At 54.1% G+C, this 17,515-nt stretch overlaps 1 protein-coding gene across 2 annotated transcripts in view; it reads right to left on the bottom strand.

Annotated features, from left to right (window-relative positions):
- Positions 1-3,111: 3,111 nt before the first annotated feature.
- Positions 3,112-17,515, bottom strand: part of FBLN5 (fibulin 5) — a 69,002-nt gene continuing 54,598 nt past the window's right edge. For both annotated transcript variants that reach the window (XM_008148429.3, XM_028155927.2), the window contains exons 8-11: positions 13,865-13,987; positions 12,672-12,798; positions 9,789-9,984; positions 3,112-3,654 (exon numbers count right to left, since the gene is read on the bottom strand). In XM_008148429.3, coding sequence (XP_008146651.1) covers positions 3,493-3,654; positions 9,789-9,984; positions 12,672-12,798; positions 13,865-13,987 — 608 coding nt within the window. In that variant the 3' untranslated portion in view covers positions 3,112-3,492. The remainder of the gene's footprint in view (positions 3,655-9,788; positions 9,985-12,671; positions 12,799-13,864; positions 13,988-17,515) is intronic.

Here is a 17,515-nt window from a genome sequence, read left to right as displayed (position 1 = left end):
CCTAGCTTGGTCTCACGGGCTGCATAAACCCTGGATACGTGTCATATCAATGAACCGGAATCCATCTTGGTTATTTCTCTGAATCCAGAAACTGGCTCAGCCAAAGTTGGGTGGGTGGGAGGGCCTTCAACCACGGCGTGTTCTCCCCTCAAGACAAAAACCTTTACCAACAGGATTGCATGAGCTGAGGGGGGAGGAAAGAATAGTTGCTCCTTTGTCATATTCTGTCTCTCGTGACCTCTTGGTTCAGGAAGAACTTGTGCACCTTACAATAAACATTCAGCCCACAAAAACACAATGAAGCCACTGAAAATGAAGTCATCACACCTATTGAAATGTTTGCCCCGTCTGGAAAAACACCGTCGCGAGGGCCGAGCCAGTTACCCGGGAACACTTCTAAGTACGTTCCCCAGGCCTGAGAGGCCACAGGTGTGCAGATTCCACACCAGCCAGAAAGTGTTATGATTGGCAAAGCTCTGTGAAACTCTACCGTTGCCGTTTAAAGGAAATGCTGGCTGCCGTCCCCAGGGCGCATTTCAAGGAATCACAAGACTGGAGAATGAGAGGCCGCTGAGTGGAAGTTTGGGTCCTTAGTGAACCCGGATCAGGCGGTAACACAAGGACGTTTGCAGGTGTCCCTGCTCTTAATCCGGCGTCCCTTCCACCACAGAACCCTCCGTCCTGCAGGACCTGCTGGAGCAGCACAGAGCAGGGGTCTAGGACAAGCCCTCGCCCAGCTGAGAAGGGACAGGTGCCGAACGCCCAGATATTTCGAGCGTCCGTACAACAGCCAGCCCCATAGACTCTGGGGGAGGAAGCACGATGCCCAGTGATTCAGAGCAGGCTTAGCCGCAATCTTGCAAAAAGAATAACATCTGTCTCTTCTCAGGGGGTGGGTGAAGCAAACAGCTTTTCGGGTTCTGGGAGCCTCTGGAACTGCTTCCCAAACATCTGGGGTCTGGCCTTATGGTACCTGTTTTGCCCCTGAGTGTTTCCCCCTTGATGTTTAGGCCCAAGGGTATTTTAAGGTGAATTGATCCCACACGCTTCTGACTCATCGACACGCAATTCATCAGGTCACGTTTGGAAAGAGCGACCTGGGGCCCAAGGAGCCGGCTTCTGTGAGTCCCTGGGCTTGTTTTCTTAGGAGCAGGAAGCCACCTTTGAACACGGACAAATAAAATGCAAGCCCTAGACGAGAGACTCGGGGCTAGTTCCCAATGTGGCACCTCTGAAACCAACGGGACCTCACGTCACCAAGACAAAGCTTCCCTTCCCTCTCTTGCAGAAGTTCAAGGAAGCCTTACCCGTGTGCAGGGTTGAACCTGGACCAGTAATTCAGAGCTGCTCGATGCAGAGCTCACATCAACCTTCAGCAGCCCTGACTCCACGCCCATTCCTGAGGCCTCAGCCTCCGACCCGGCCCAGTGAGCAAGCGCAGCCCCGGCTCAGGGCCCCCTTCTGGTCGTCGCTCAGCTGAGAGCTAAGCTGAGCCCCTGAGCCTGCAGGTCTGCAGGAAATCGTCCTTTCTCTTCAGCTGAGGAACGGGCCTTCTGAGCCATTTGTTGTGAATGTTATTGTTAACATCACTTGAACCTGCTGAGGGAGCACAGTGGGAAATGGTTTGGATGGGATTTGTTTGGGAGAATAAAACAAAGCTAGGTGTGCGATGTGCGTATGAGAAATATGAGAAATGCTTTCTGGGTAAGGAAGCCCAACATGCTATTCCTTCCACTGAAGCACCAGCTCTTAAGGCTCTATGAAACCCCTCTGAACCCTAAGAACCCAGGGCACAGTTCCTGGCATGCAGTAGGGTTTTAATAAATATATCCTAATGGGTAGGATAGGAGCATCCACAGATCTATCCTACAGATGCATCTTCGGCCATCGGGGAGTGCACCTCCTCCTCCTGAAGGTCGGGCCAACTTGCAGGTGGGACACCAGGCCCGCTGCCCCCGCCTGTCCTCTAACCGGGGGCAGGCACTGCTGCCTCTCTGCCCCTGCCTGGGTTCTGACACTTGGAGGAAATGCAGAGCCCTTGATCGGGAAAAGGATGATGAACCCTACAAGGAACTGAAAAAGGTGTTGAGGGCCAGGTGGCCAGGACTTGGGCCACATTTGTCTCCCTCTCTTTACAGGGTTTCTAACCATGTGTTCTCAACCCCGACTGTTTATTAGAGTTCTTAAAATTCGCCATGCCTGGGCCCTGCCTGGGTCCTGTCTGAGCCCAACTTAATCAGAATCTCTGGGAGTGCCACCCAGGAAATCAGTCTTTTTCTTAAAAGCTCCCTTCTGATTCTCCCAGGCAGTCAAGGGTGAGGGCCACTGATTTAAAGTGACTTGAATAGATTCCTGTTCTGGAAGAGTCCCTGGAAATAATCCTCAGAACAGAGGACTTGCTAGTTTTCTAATCGAATGAATAGGATTCGGGATTATGCTTCTCCCGACTTCTTCACCTCATTTCTGCTTCCCACCCCCCGCTCCCCACCGGGTGCCTGAAGGATAATGACCAAGCTCCCGGCCAGCTGCTCCCGCCAGCTTCTCAGCACCATAAGCAGCTCCACAGAGAGCTAGAACCACCCCAAGTGCCGAATCCCCTACGGTGTCCAAATGAACCCAAACTCAGACTCTCTTCAGACATTCAGTCGGTTTGGAGACCTCTGCCTTCCAACCCAGCTGGGTAAAAATTCGAAAGCAAGCATGATTCAGGGGCCCTCAAAGGAAACAACTGGGCTAAAATGGGGAGGAGACTGGGTTTGGGAAGACAGAACAGAGCATGTGCCTGAAGGCCTTTTGAAGGGCTTCTACCACTTATTCTCTTTTTTTTTAATTAAAAACAAAACAAAACACGAAAACTCAAAATGCACAAAAATAAGAGGATTAAACAGTTATACAAGTTTCAGGACAACGCTAAAACTTCTTTTACGGCTGCAGATACCAGACACGGTTTGGGCATGGACTCTTCAGGAACCCTTCGGCCCTGCAGTGGCTGCTTCCCATCGCCTTCTCTGTGCACACAGGAAGCGGGCTAGCTACACACAGCGTCCCCAGGAGCTCTGGGGCCTTTGCAAAGCGTCAGTCAGCGCGCGCGGGAGGGGGGGCGGGGGGGGGGGTGGAGAGAAGGCACGGAGGAGTGGGGAGGGCTCTGTTCCCAGTCTTTGAACATGGACTCAGACCCCAGCCAACCTAATCTATTTCTCTGAAAGATATGAAGATAAACTGAAGGCCTGGGACAATCACCGTGAACCTCGGGCCCGGGTGCCAAGGATAATACTTTTCGATAACTGCATTGCAGGAACTGGGGAAGCGTGTCCTCCCATCGGCAGGTCTACGATTATACAGGCGTGGCCAGGACAGTGGGGCTGACTCCGGGGGACGTTCAGCAGGAAAGGCGGGGCGGCGGCTGTCTCCCTCTCGTTCTCCCTCTCGGCGCTCCCCGTCTCTTGGCCCGCGGTGCTGTGGAGAGGCGGTGTCGGGGGCTCCGGCCCCGGCTCAGAACGGGTACTGCGACACGTATATCCGCAGTCGGATCACGGAACTGCCTCTGAAGTTGATGACGGTGTTGACAGTGATCATTTCCAAGTCCAGCTGTATGTCCCGGGGCCCTTTGATGGGGCGTGTCATCACCAAGGTGGCACTGATGGGGCCTGTTTGCTGCGGACAGAACCGGGGACATTGGTTAGAGAAGGCCTGGCCAGCCTGAGGGGGGGGGGGGGCAGGGGGAGCTGGTCCCCAGAAACAGCAGAGAAGGTGAGGAAAGCAGAGCTGTCCGTCGGGACACGTGGCCTCCCACACGATCCCCACAGAAGGCTGGGTGGTCTGGCCGCAGCCCAATCCTGCAGCCCCAATCAGGGTGCTCCCCCTTGCCTGCTTCCGTCACACTGGAACCCCCTCGCTCTTCCTGGCTTTGCCCACGCTCCACCTGGCTCTTTCCTGCTAACTCTTAGGGTCTCACCGAGAAACATCGCTTCCTCAGAGGAGCCTTCCCTGCTTCCTCAATCGAAGTCACCCCTCCTACCCATCCTCTGGACCCTCTGCCATTGCACCTGCTACTTGGCAAAGAACGGGAAGTATTCGTTACCATGTGTCATCATCCACACTATTTACTTGGACCACCTCCGATGTCCAGGTCCCCGTTAGACCAGGAGCTCTGTAGAGCTCAGATCTACAGGGTTAGGTTTGTCACCACTGAATCCCCTAACCCAGTGGTCAGCAAACCGCGGCTCGCGAGACACATGCAGCTCTTTGGCCCCTTGAGTGTGGCTCTTCCACAAAATACCACGGCCTGGGCGAGTCTATTTTGAAGAAGTGGCGTTAGAAGAAGTTTAAGTTTAAAAAATTTGGCTCTCAAAAGAAATTTCCATCGTTGTACTGTTGATATTTGGCTCTGTTGACTAATGAGTTTGCCGACCACTGCCCTAACCACCACTGTGGTGCCTGCCACACAGTAGGTGTTCAGTAAATATGTCTTGAATGAAAGAACAAATGATTGATGAAACAGAGTGATCTAAAGCTGTCACTTCACTTCTTGGGGCCCAGCTCCTAAGTAAATAGCCCCCAAAGCACCTCGGACTCTTAGATCTTCTGCCTCCGTGGATTGTCCATGTTGCCTGGGGCACCTGTCATTTGTTTATGAGCCTCCGGGTGGTTTCCATGCGCAGCCCTGCTGTGGCTCCTGTCTAGACACGGTAGTCACCCGAAGCTTTACCATTCGGTGACTCTTGCTGTGGTCCTAATAATGTCATCTGAACTTTCCTCCTCCACTGAATCTTTTTCTTAAAGTCCTGAGGAGGGAGAGCCAGCAGCCTGACATCCATCGAGCACCCACCACGTGTGAGGCTCTCTTCAGGCCACTTGGATGTACATGTGCTTATGTAATCCTCATGGGAACCCTGAAAGGCCTTGCTACTCAAAGGGTGGTCCCTGGACCAGCAGCATCAGCATCCTCTGGGAGCCTGTTAGAGAGGCAGGACCTCAGGCCCCACCTGTGACCTCCTGAGCCAGGATCTGTAGCTTAACACAACCCCCAGGTGACTCACGGGCACACTAACTGGGAAGTGCCCATCTGAAAGCAGGGACCCTGGCTACCATATTAAAGGGGTCTCCTTATTTCCCCGTTTTATAAATAAGCAAACTGAGGCCCAGTGAGGTTAAATAATTGCTCATGGTCACCCAATTAGTCAGGGGCAGAGCTGAGGGATTTCATTCAGGTGCTTCTGACGGCAATCTCCAGGCCTGTTTCACTGCACAATCACCAGAAGAGACTGGTGGGTACCACTTTTTCTCTCCTGCAGGAGAGATGCTCAGGAGTCAGTGAATGGCCACACAGTGGGTCCCTGGGGAGAACACAATCGCTTCCTACAAGCTGCAGAGCCCAGCAACTGAAAGCAACAGTCTCTGCAAAATCAAGAATCTTGGCCACACCAGGTGTTTTATCGGTCTCCTATAAAGTTCCGGACATCTCCAAGCGCTCCACAGGCATGGCAAGGGTGGGGCTGGCAGCCAGATGCCAGCCAGGTACTGGGACCTCCACTGTCTCCTGGTGCAATTTCCTCTTGGCATCAGCTCCCTCTGTTCGCGTCAGCATCCGCGCAACTGGCACCTGCTCACGCAGAGGACCGCTCAGACTTCCTTGTCAGCTCTTGCAAAACCTGGGAGCCCCGGGCCAGGACTTCAGCGGGCACAGCCACACAGGGAAATGCAGCATTTACATACACAAATATCTCACCAGCTTTTATTGTTTGCATGAACAAAGGCCAAGGGTTGAGAACCCTGAGCTGAGGGTAGCCCTCTGGAGGGAGAGCTGCAGAGCCTGGGAGGGGGAATGGAACAACTGGACACTTCCAAGTTGTTCCTTGGGGCGTTTCCAGTCAAAGCCTCCAATTTGGAAATAACTATAGAGATCAGCAAGTTCGATCTCCACCCGGCTCAGACCTGCAGCAGCCGGAGAAAGGCCAGTCCCCAGCACAAGGGAGGACCCAAGTGCCTGCCAGGAGAGCTGAGGACAGCCACCTACACCCCCCTCTAGGCTTTTAGGGCAGAGTCAGGGCGTTAACGACGCAGGCCCCCTGAAAGCCTCAGGTCATCGATGGACTTGGTGGTCACTGGGAAATGATGATGATGGTGGTGGAGGAGGTGGTGGTGGTGATAATGATGATGATGGAGGTGGTGGTGGGGTGGAGGTGGTGGTGGGTGGAGGTGGTGGTAGTGGTTGGCTACGACCTTTCATACATCTCTTATTCGATCCTCCTAACACTGCAGTGTAAGTAGGTTAAGTACACTAATTAAGGTTACAAAACTTGCACATGGCACTAGAGTGCCTGACTCACAAAGTCATTCTCTGGCCACTCTGCTCCATGAGGAGGTCTCGGGGCCTCTCCATTTCCTGCCGCCTCACAGCACCTCCACTACTTGAGAATCACCACTTTGCATTGTAAATGTTTGCCTGGTTGGTCCACCCCCCTCTCCCTCAGTGTGGGCTCCTCAAGGGCAGAGGCCATATCCTGTTTGCTCCTGAACTGTGCCTGACCTGACGCAAAGCCCCATACATGGCGGTGCTGAATTAATGTTGGTGACGGAAGAAGGAATGAGTTGCAGAACGGAGTTGGCCCTTGACACTGAATGAGAGGCTGAGCGGTTGAAGGTTCCACTATAGAAACCAGCTCGGACTTCTGCTGTGGGAGAAGGAGACCATTCCACAGTAACCGAGAGCACCTCTGGGATTAACCTGAGAGGTGGCCCAGGGGAGCCGGGCTCCAGGCAGCGGGTGAGAAGAGAGAGCTATGGGACGTTTCGCCCTTGCCCATCCCAGTTGTCTGATAAAAACCGTCATTCCGTGTCCCAGGCCCCGCACTAAGTACATGATCTCATCTGATGCCAGAGTAAACACTGCCGTCGTCCCGTCTTCCCAGACGAGGAAGCGGAGGCCCCGCAGGTTAGGTAACAGGCCCAAGGTCATGCGGTTGGCCAAGTGCAGGACGCCAATGAGGCGGTCGGCCTGGCTCCAGAGCCCACGCTAGAATGACTACGCTGTAACTTTCTGGTTTGTCTGTATACTCTCATTTTTCTTCCATAAATATGTAAAAACGAAGTCATATAAAAAATAAAAATAAATTTTTAAGAGAACAGCAGTGTGTGGCCTCCTGAGGAGGGTGCTGCCTGCTGGACAGCTTGGACACGTGGAAGCCGCCTTGTCCGTCTTCCTCCTCCCATGCCCGCGGCCTCGGCACAGGCTCCCCACACTGAGCCTGTATTCAGCCCTCGGAACCTTCCCAGCCAAGAGCCACCTCCCCGTCCCTCAGCTCTTTCAGCCACTCTCATAGCAGGCCTGCGCCCCCTCATCCCCTCAGCATCCTCTGAGTAAATACTAAAGAACGAGGGCCCCTCTCAACGTCCTCAGAGAGGGCACACGCTCCGTGCAGCTCAGCTGAGTGAGTTCCAATGGGCCCCTAGTTACTGCGACAATCCAGGCAGCAGAGGGAGCTTCCAGGAAGAAGCCCTCATTCCTGTCCACTCCACCTGCAGGATAATCTTCCCACCGTCAGGCTTACAAGTCAGCCACAAGGAACCTTTGGGTCTAGGGGGATTTCAGTGGGTGGCTTCCTGTGGAGCCCAATCTGGCCTAGACAAGACCGCCTTCTGCAGATCTGCTATTCTGTTGGGAGAAAAAATACGGAGGCAGGTGGTGTCGGCGAAGGTATTTTAACTCCCCAAGAGGAGCATCGGTGTGCCCTCTGATTGGGGCCCTGGTGTCTGTCCAGATGAGAGAGGCCAGGCTGGTGAATGCCCGTGGGCGAGGCTGCCCACGGAAGCTCACAGCTGTGGGTTTCTGGTGGGCAGCTGTAGCTCATGGGTTGGGGGAAAGGGCAGACATAAGCACAGCTCCGTCTTTTTCACCTTGCAGAAGCGCCTCTCCCCTCCCCTCCTTCCATCTCCTTCCAAAGCCCTTGACCTTGCTACACGGGTCTACAGATGTTGGCTTCACAGGCCCTGTTATCGCACGTGACCTGGCCGTGTGAGGGTCCTGCCAAAAACATGTGAGTGCGGATGCAGGCAGGACGCCAGCACCTGGGACCTTTTCTAATCTGTCTTAGCCTCTGTTTCTGAGACCTCCCTGCTTTCATAGTCGCATCCCCAGAGGCAAGGATTGGAAGAGTCTGCCAGGAGCTCGGGAGAGGAGAGGGAGAGAGCTCAGACACGTGGCCCTCTTGCAGGCCCTGGACCATCTGCCCTAAAAGTGGTTAAGCTTTCATGGCCTATCTTTCTGAGGATCGCTGCCCACAGTGACTCAGGAGGACCACCTGCTGTATCTGTTAGAAATGCAGATTCCTGGGGAGTGCCTCCCCCCCAAAAAAGGATATCAGGTGCTAAGCCCTGGAACCTGTAAATGTTACTGTATAAGGAAAAGGAAACTGTGTGGGTGTGAGGAAGTTAAGGACCTTGCCACAGAGCGATTACCCTGGATTCGCTGGGTAGCCCTAAACCCAAACACAAGTGTCACTGAGAGAGACAGAGGGCAAGTGTTGCCCAGAGAAGCTGGAGTGATGTGGCCACGAGTTCAGCGATGCTAGCAGCCACCAGAAGCCGGAGGAAGGGCGGAAGGCATTCTCGCCTGGAGCCTCCGGAGGGAACACGGCTCGGCCAACACACTATGTCAGCTCAGTGGAAGTGGTTTCAGACTTTTGGCTCCAGAACTGTGTGCGAATAAATTTCTGTTGTCTTGGGCCACCAAGTTTTTGGCAATTTCTTACAGCAGCCATTGGAAACTGGCCTTCCAGGCCTCGGCCACCATATTTTGGACTATTCTGGATAATTCAGGTAATTCCAGATTTTCTGGAACACGCTTTTTGGGCCAGTGCCCCAATTATCACAGAAATGAGGAAAGCATCTGAGCCGTGGGCTCTAAGAGGTGCCACCCAAGGTGGCAGGAGGTAGAGCTGCTCTCTCTCTGAGCTAATACGGCAGCCCCATGGGGCTACTGGGCACTTGAAATATGGCTAGTGCCACGGAAGAACCTGATTTATCAACTTATTTCATCTTAATTGGTTTAAATTTAAAGAGACAGTGGCTACTGTGTCAGACACGCAGGCAGAGCCCACCTCCGCCAGGCGTGCCTTTCTATTCACTGCAGCGTAGGTACCACGGGGGCGGGGGTTTGGGGATGTTTTACAAACTGCCATATTCCCAGTGTCTAGTTGTGCACAGTGGGCACTTGATAAGTGTTTGTCAAATGAGTGGATGGATAAGAAGAGATGCAAATGCCTCTCCCGTGGAACTGTAGGAGGAAAGAGGCAGAAGGTTGTATCTTGGCCTAGTTTCTCGTGGCACAGATGAGGATGCTGAGGCTCACGGGGGAGAAGGGGCTTTCGCGAGGCCATACAGAAAGCTACTGGAACAGCACCTTGAAGGCCTAACTCCCCTCCCCTCTTCTCTTCCCTCTCTACCCCAGCCCCTCCTAGCTGCACGCTGACCTGTTTCTAGAAGCACGTGCCAGGCCAGATGACACGTTGCATGGTTGAAGACAGTGACCATCTGCCCAGCTGGCGTGGCTCAGTAGTTGAGCATCGACCCATGAACCAGGAGGTCACGGTTTGATTCCCGGTCAGGGCACATGCCCAGGTTGTGGGCTCGATCCCCAGTGTGGCATGTGCCGGAGGTAACCAATCCATGATTCTCTCTCCTCATTGATGTTTCTCTCTCTCTCCCTCTCCCTTCCTCTCTGAAATCAATAAAAATATGTTTATTTTTTTTTTTAAAAGATAGTGACCATCGCTCGCCAACCCTCTTACCCGCATATAGAATTCTCTGCCCTCGTTCCCAGACTTGATCTGGAAAATGTAGTAAGCGCCGGGGTAGCGGGTCGTGGCTTGCATTTGGAAGATGTCAGCAGGAACGGAGCGTACGGACACCACGTCCATGTCCCGGTACAGGATGGTGAAGGGCTGGTCTCTGCAGCCAGTGTTCTCGGCGGGACACATACAGCGGCTGTTGAGAAGGGGGATCATGTGAGAACGTGGCCAATCCTTCTCAGTTGCTGGTTGGAACTACTTCCCCATTTAAAACACGAAAAGGAGGCCACCCCGTCTTTGTCATCCAAATGCGGTAACTGTAGACGCCGCTGCTCCTGCCCCGCATTTAAAACCTCTTCGGCTAGTAGGCGAGCTCTCTGTTTCCTAGAGAATGGCCCGTTCTGGCCAATCAGATATTCTTGTGACTGGAGGCATAACCCGGAGGTGTCTGGTTTTCGGAGTACTGGACCATTCTCGAATGCAACTGACGTTTGTCAATGTGTTTAGCCAGTGAAATGTGGCACCATGGCACAGCCCTTCACTTCCCCAGCCATACACACTCACTAAGAAATTTTACTTCTTATTTCTATACAGAAAACAATGAATTCTCATAGTGAAGAAACCAAGGTCACTCCAGCCTTGTGGCCTTTGCACATGCTGTTCCCTCTGCTCTTCCACTCTCTGTTCCGTGAACATCCACTCACCTTCCCATTCCAACTCCAATGTCATTTCCTCAGAAGGGCTTGTAAGCTCCGAGTCTAGACCAGGTCCAACCTAGTCTTCCATTTTCCCAATGTCTCCCCTCCCCGTTCATAGCACCTGTCACAGCCTACGATGGTGTACTCCTGTGTGACGGTACGTCTAACGTCTCTCTCCTCCTCTACTCTAAGAGCCAAATCCAGGGCACCCAGCGCACTGTCTGGCTCATAACAGGATCTCGACTAGCACCTAAATGAATGTGTGAACGCATTTTTAAAGTTTTGGTCTTTAAGGCTGCATCGAAATTGCCAAGTCAAATGTCCCCGGTGCCAAATGGTCACATTAAAATGTCACATGTCTCACGCAGAACGGTTTCCTAGAAGACGTTGGGAGGAGGGAGTGATGGCTCCCAGCTGAAGAGAACCACAAACAGCTGGGAGCGGTGGCATGGAGCGGAGATCTGACAGGCGGGGCAGATCCGTCTGCGTGGCAGTGGGAGCCATGCCTTCCATGTGCAGACAATGTGTGCATGAAAGCCAGCAGGCGGGACACGCCGGGGTAAAGGTGAGAGTGTGCATGTTCAGGTTGGCAGGAAAACAGGACACCTGGACAAGGAGATGACCTGGAAGAGGTGGCTGGGGTCTGACTGCGCTGGGACCTGGAGGCAGGGGTCCCTGGGCATCTGCAGTGGCCCGCCGGGGGCCCCACCGCAACACCAGCTCAGTGCTGCCCGCTGAACCCCGTCAATTTCCAGGCCACAGACAAGGGCGGCCTGGAGAAACCCAGAGAGAATAGGGAACGGAAGGCGGGAGGAGTAACCCAGGGCTCAGCTCTGCCACAAAGGGCCCTGGGACCAGAAATACGAGGCTCCTCTGCGGAGGGGTGCTTGGAGGCACAGCTCTGAGCAACAAGGGGGATCGTGTGAGACCGTGGTCAGTCCTTTCCAGTTGCTGGAAAGGAGCCTGTCCCTGCTTTGTCTTCTTTTGTCCTTTATTTAAAAATTTTTTTTCTTTATTGATTAAGGTATTATATATGTGTCCTTATCCCCCCCCTCACTCTCCCACCCCCGACTCATGCCCTCATCCCCCCTGGTGTCTGTGTCCATTGGTTAGGCTTATATGCATGCATACAAGTCCTTTGGTTGATCTCTCCTCCCTTCCCCCCACCCTCCCCTGCCTTCCCTCTGAGGTTGGACGGTCTGATTGATGCTTCTCTGTCTCTGGATCTGTTTTGGTTCATCAGTTTATGTTGTTCATTATATTCCACTAATGAGTGAGATCATGTGGTATTTATCTTTCTCTGCCTGGCTTCTTTCTTTTGTCAGTTTTGATCAGAGGGGGAAGCACACTGCTACGCCAGGGCCTCCTCCGAGATGCTGCACCATGGGCGTGCCCAGTGCCTCCCAGGGTTAGGGCTGGGCGTGGCTCGGGGTGGTAAATGGGTCGCCAGCAGAGAGGAGGGCAGAAGATGCGCATGCCTGTGTGTGTGTGTGTGTGTGTGTGTGTGTGTGTTCCTGAGGAGGAACCGGGATGGTTAAATGGGGACTAAAAGAAAGAGAAGGAACTCCTAGGAGCCCCCACACACAGAAAACCACTGTCCGGTGCTTTCAGCTGTAGAGGTGGTCTTCCCTCTAGTTCCGGCCCCAATTCTAGTATTTGCCATCTGGTGAGTTAGTAAACAGCGAACATCACGGCACTGGGAACGTGATTAAAGGACGCGAAGTACCCGGGTGCTGAGAACTTTCTGGTGGCACCGCCTGCTCCTCGCTGCTCACAGCACAGTCCGGGGAGACTGTCCACCTCCCCTGGGAGCTCGTCGGAAAGCCAGGCCCTCAGGCCACCCCGAGCCCGCTGAGTGGGGACCTGCCCTCTAACATGACCACCAGTGGGTCCAGCGCACAAGACATCTGAGAAGCCCACGCAGGAATCCCGTGTATCCAGAGCCAAGTGGTCAAAGGGGAAGAAAGTTCTCGAACTCTGCCCCTCCTCTTGGTCAGCCCCAGGAATCTTCCTGGAGCTCTGGCGTGCGTGGGGGAGTGAGTGAGGACCGTGTGCTGTGTGTGCGGCTGGGGGGGGGGGGGGGGCGGCACAGGTCCGAGCCCCTGACGGGTGCAGTCTCCCTCCCGCCGCACTGGCAGCCTCCCCTCACCCACGTCCCCATTTCCCAGGGGAAGCCACGACTTACTTGTCGCTGATCTGAATGTACGGCTCCTCACAGCGGATGGGGTCAATGCACTTGAACCCCCCTTGCAAGTTGTAGCAGGTCTGCTGCAGGGTGCACGTGTGGTTCCTGTGCTCACACTCGTTGATGTCTGAAAGGCAGGGCAGAGGCGAGGCTGAAGCAGGCCCTGGGCCAGGGGGAGGGGGTCCCTCGGGGTGGGGGCTGCCTGGGTCTGACTGCAGAGCTGCCCTGGCCAGTAGGGCAGCCACTGGCCACCTGGGGCGACTGAGCACCGAGAACGTGGCTGGGCCCAATGGCGATGTGCCCAGGTCAGTGGAAAAGACACACGGGATTCCGACAACTTAGTACAAAAGCACGTAAACTATCGACTAGTAATTTGCATACGGAGCGCATGTTGGAACATTTTGGATATAGTGCATTGAATGAAATGTAGTCTTAAAACGAATTGTGCCTGCTTCTTTTCACTCCTTCAATGTGACTCCCAAAGAACTTTAAATTGCATGCGTGGCTCCCATGTGCAGCTCATGTATTTGTACTGCTTGGCACTGCGGTGGAGGGTTCTTGCTGGTGTTGGGGCAAGGCAGGTTCCAGAAGGCTGAAGTGGGTCAGCCGCTCAGCTACCGGCCTCCCCCACCGGCCCCAGTGGGTGGAGCATGGGGCTGGAAATGGGGCAAGTGTAGGATCTGAACACGACCCACCCCCTTACGCAGCGTGGGGTCCCGACCCTTTGAGGGACCTAGCAGTCAGATGTGTGAGGTCTCCCTGGCATCCCTTCTCTAGGAAGTCAGGAGAGAAAGGTGGCCCAGGAGGCCCCCGGGGGCCACGAGAAAGCCTGGGCTCTGCTTTGCTCAGGTCACAAAACGTCCTCGTTAGGTCGGGAGCCGCCCTCAGAGGGGCCGCAGATCGGCCCAGGGAGGCAGGACCAGCCCCCAGCGGATGCCACCTCTCTCCGCAGAGTTCATTTACAGACGTGAGCGTGGTCACGTCCCTTCTGGGGCCAAAGGAGGAGTCACAGGGCAGGGAGGCACCAGCCCAGGCACCCTGCCCCAGAAAGTGCCCCTCTGGGAGCCACCAACACCCACTCCTGCCCTCACCCCTGTCACCTTCCCAGAGCTGCACAGGAGTCCCCAGGGGAGGACATCTGAGCCAGCCCCACCGTACACCCCCCTCCACCGGGCCCCTCCGGCCGGCCTTACCCTGGCAGCTCCGGTTGTCATCCAGCAGGATGTAGCCAGGCGGGCAGGAGCAGAAGTACGTGCCGGGCTGGTTCACACACTCGTGTTGGCAGAGGAACTCGGAGAAGCTGCACTCATCCATGTCTGGGGGAGGGAGGGGACACGTTACACCTGCTGTTTATAATCACAGGCTCCCTGGAGGTGGGAGCTCAGTGGCCGTCTACTCCCGCTTCCACACTCCCGGACACATGACAGCTTTACGGCTAAGAAGCTGCCAATTTGCTTCTTGAATACTTCTGGTGACGGGGAGCTCGCTACCCACTGAGGCGGCCCGTGGATAGATGGGCAACTCTAACTGTTAGGAAAGGGTTTCCGACAGGGAGGTGAACTCGCTCTCCATCGAGCTTCCCACGCCCTCTGCCTCTGGCCCGGCTACGTTGCTGACTCCTTGTGCCCTGGGGGTGGATCTACCCTCCATCTCTGGAGGGGAGAGGTGTTTGCTCGCTGGAGTTTTCCGATTACAGAGCTCTTCCTCAGAACCCAAACATCACTCACTGGCCCTGGTCTTTATAAGGCCAACTTGATTAATTGTCCCAAGTTGAAAAATAGTTTTATTCCTAACATCACAACTAAAAGGGACACATCCAGAAAGCCAGGGGGTGTCCATTATATCAAAACTTCATTATGTCCAGAAACCTCCTTGAAAGAGAAAACGCTGGAGTGGCACAGGGTGGGCGGGCATGCCGCCCCTCAGCGGCCGGCCTGCCTGCCTCCCTCCGGGGGCCTCGGGCCTCTGAACCGGAGGCGGTGGCAGTTGCTGCCGAAGCAGGCGTCGCAGCAAAGCCGGCTCTTTATCACACACGGAGTTTGGCAACGAAGCCCCCATTCGCGCGTCATCCCATCAACAGGCCAAAGAAAACATGTTTTCATTTCATTTGTTGTTTCCCGAAAACTTGCTTTCACGCGTTTCCCCCTGTGACATGTCCTCGGATTGCTCTCGAACTCACAGACCGCGGATGGCTGGAATCACCCCGAGCGGCTGTCAGCCAACAAGGAGGCTTCTCTACCATCGGATAATCCGGGTGTTCCATGCCTGATGCCTCTCACAGCCTTCCAGTCTCTCTCGGGATCTTCAGGTGACGGGTTACGAGCCAGCAGAACTGGGATGCTGATTGGAAAGCTAACGCATGTGCAATGAGATGGGCCTCTGCCATGGCCCCTCCCACTCCCCTGGGAGCCTGGTACTAGTAGAGTCCCCGTCTCTGGCCCCGCCCATCATAACAAAGTGTGTGCTCACTCTTCAGACTCCTAGACTGCATACATGGCTCCCATTTGTAGCTCCCATTCTATCTCTATGGCCTGGCAGTGCTGTGGAGGTTTGTCACTTGGTGGTGTTGGGGTGAGGCAGGCTCAAGGAGGCTGAAAATGGGTCAGTGTGTAGACTTGGTTCAGACCTTCGGTAGAAGCAGTAGTAGCCCCTGGAGGTTCCTGAGACTTGCTATGTACCAGGCACCAAATTAAATGCTTTCCCTGCCTCACCTGATTTCATCCTCACCTCAGTCTGTGAAGGAGGTGCTATTGTAGCCATGTTTTACAGAGAAAAAAAATTGAGGTTCGGTAACTTACTCAATTCACAGATAATGACTAACCAGTCAAGTGGGGATCTGAACCCAGCCAGCCTCCTGATCCTATACTTGTCAACACAATTCTGTAAGGTCTCCCTGAGTCGATCATACTGGGGCCTTACGATGGATGGATTTGGGGAGTCCTGAGCCACCGGGCAGCAAGGGGCCGTAACAGACACGCTCAGTGTATCTTAGGGTCTGCAATCCCCAGACCGAAGAGCTGAGATACGAGCCCAGTTTCTGGCAGGGAGCATGCATGAGGCCCTTTTCACTCACCCACCTGAAAACCCACCATGGTTTCCGGGACCAGCTGGGCTTCCCAAATCCCCGAGGGACAAGGGACACGGCTAGGAAGGGTCTGGTGCTGCATGGAGGGGTCATACTAGCTGTGGTGATAGTGAGGGTAACATTTCCTGGGGAGAGTGATTAGCTGAGAAAGGGGGCAAGTAGAAGAGATGGGACATAAATTCTGTGTCACATGCTATCCGAAGCCTGCCCTAACGCCCTCAGTGTCCAGGGGTCACGGTCACTCTAAGTCTGAGGAATGTGGGCATCGTGGTGAACGTGAAGAAGTTGGCCATTTTAGGTGAAGCCAGGCCACTGACAATCCCTGCCAAACCACCGAGGAGGTCAAGTGCTGGAAAAGCCAAAGGTCTCTTCCACTTACGCTCAGAGAAACACGTGAACCTGTCATGACAGCCACACCGACATATCTCATCTTGGTGACCCCCCCAGGAAGGGTGTTTGTTTTTCAAAGGATGAGGAAACGGAGGCTTAGGGAGTGGCCTGGCCAGGGAAAGCACTGCACAATAGAGCCAAAATTTGAACTCGGCTCTGTCTGGCTCCACCACACCGCCTCTGCGGGTGGGAATACACCTCTGTGGACGTGCAAGCAATTCTAGAGACACAAATGACCCCATCTCCCGATGCTCACCCTCCCACCAGTTAGTTCCTTGGCCCCGGTGCCCCAAGGAGTGCCATGCGGGAAACTGAAATCTAGGAAGAAAGCAGCTTGTCATGCCTGAGGGTATTTTATTACCGCTTCTGAGCTGACATTTAACCGATGGAAGGCTCCCTGTCCCTGCCTGCTCGCTGCCCTGGCTTTTCCTGGCCCCTGGGAGAGGCGCGGGTTTGTTCCAGGGAACTCTGTCCCCAAACACTGCAGTCCTGAGTGGAGCTCTCACACAGTCCCATCACGCCCTGGGTCAGCTCCTGTCACAGTGAGACCCAGGATTAGGAAACGTTCCATCCTGCCAGGCAGAAAGGCTTTCACACCCTAGGGCATGGCGGCCACTTGTTTTGAAAAATACAGCGAAGCATCATGAATTCGGCCTGTGCTCCTTTACAAGTGATGATGATGCCAAAAGTGGATGGGTTGGAGCTTAATTCAACATTTACCAAACAACAAAAACAGCAACAAAAACGGGGGAGGGAGGGAGGGAGGGAGAGAGAACAAAAGAAAGCTGTGCGTGGCTCTGTGCAGGATGGTAATAAATTGGAGTACGATGCGGTCCCTGTTTTCAAGGAGTTGACAAGAGTTTACAAGTTTCTTATTACAAGGGATAAGAAGAAAATGAGGACAGAATCCACAGTCTAGCATGGGCAGAGAATCAGCTTCTCAGGCTTGGAAGGAATTTATAAAAGGCTCAACTAAGCCACCACATCTATGTTCTCACAACAAGTTAAGGGCTCATTCATTCACTATTCAGTCATTCACGCATTGATTTGACAACTACTTATTTCATGCTCGCTGGGTGCCAGGCCTGGAGCTGGGCACTGGGTATTTGTAGAGATTTTAGGATTTCACAGCGTTTGCCGTTACATACATGATCTCATTCTCTCCACACACACACACACCCCTCCTGACACGACCATATGAGATATACTATTGTTCCTGCGTCGCTGCCCTCTGTCAGCACCGTCTGTGCTATCCCCAGGACTTGAGTCAGTGCTGGGTGAGGACAGAGAACTCAAACCAACGTGCAAAATTGGGTGACCCCTCTCCCTCTTCACCCCCATCTCAGACTCTAAAAGGTGGCTCCATTGG

Source organism: Eptesicus fuscus, chromosome 5 (genome assembly GCF_027574615.1).
Source record: "Eptesicus fuscus isolate TK198812 chromosome 5, DD_ASM_mEF_20220401, whole genome shotgun sequence".
In the NCBI taxonomy this organism is placed as follows: Eukaryota; Metazoa; Chordata; class Mammalia; order Chiroptera; family Vespertilionidae; genus Eptesicus; species Eptesicus fuscus.
This window is presented reverse-complemented; position numbering and strand designations above follow the sequence as displayed.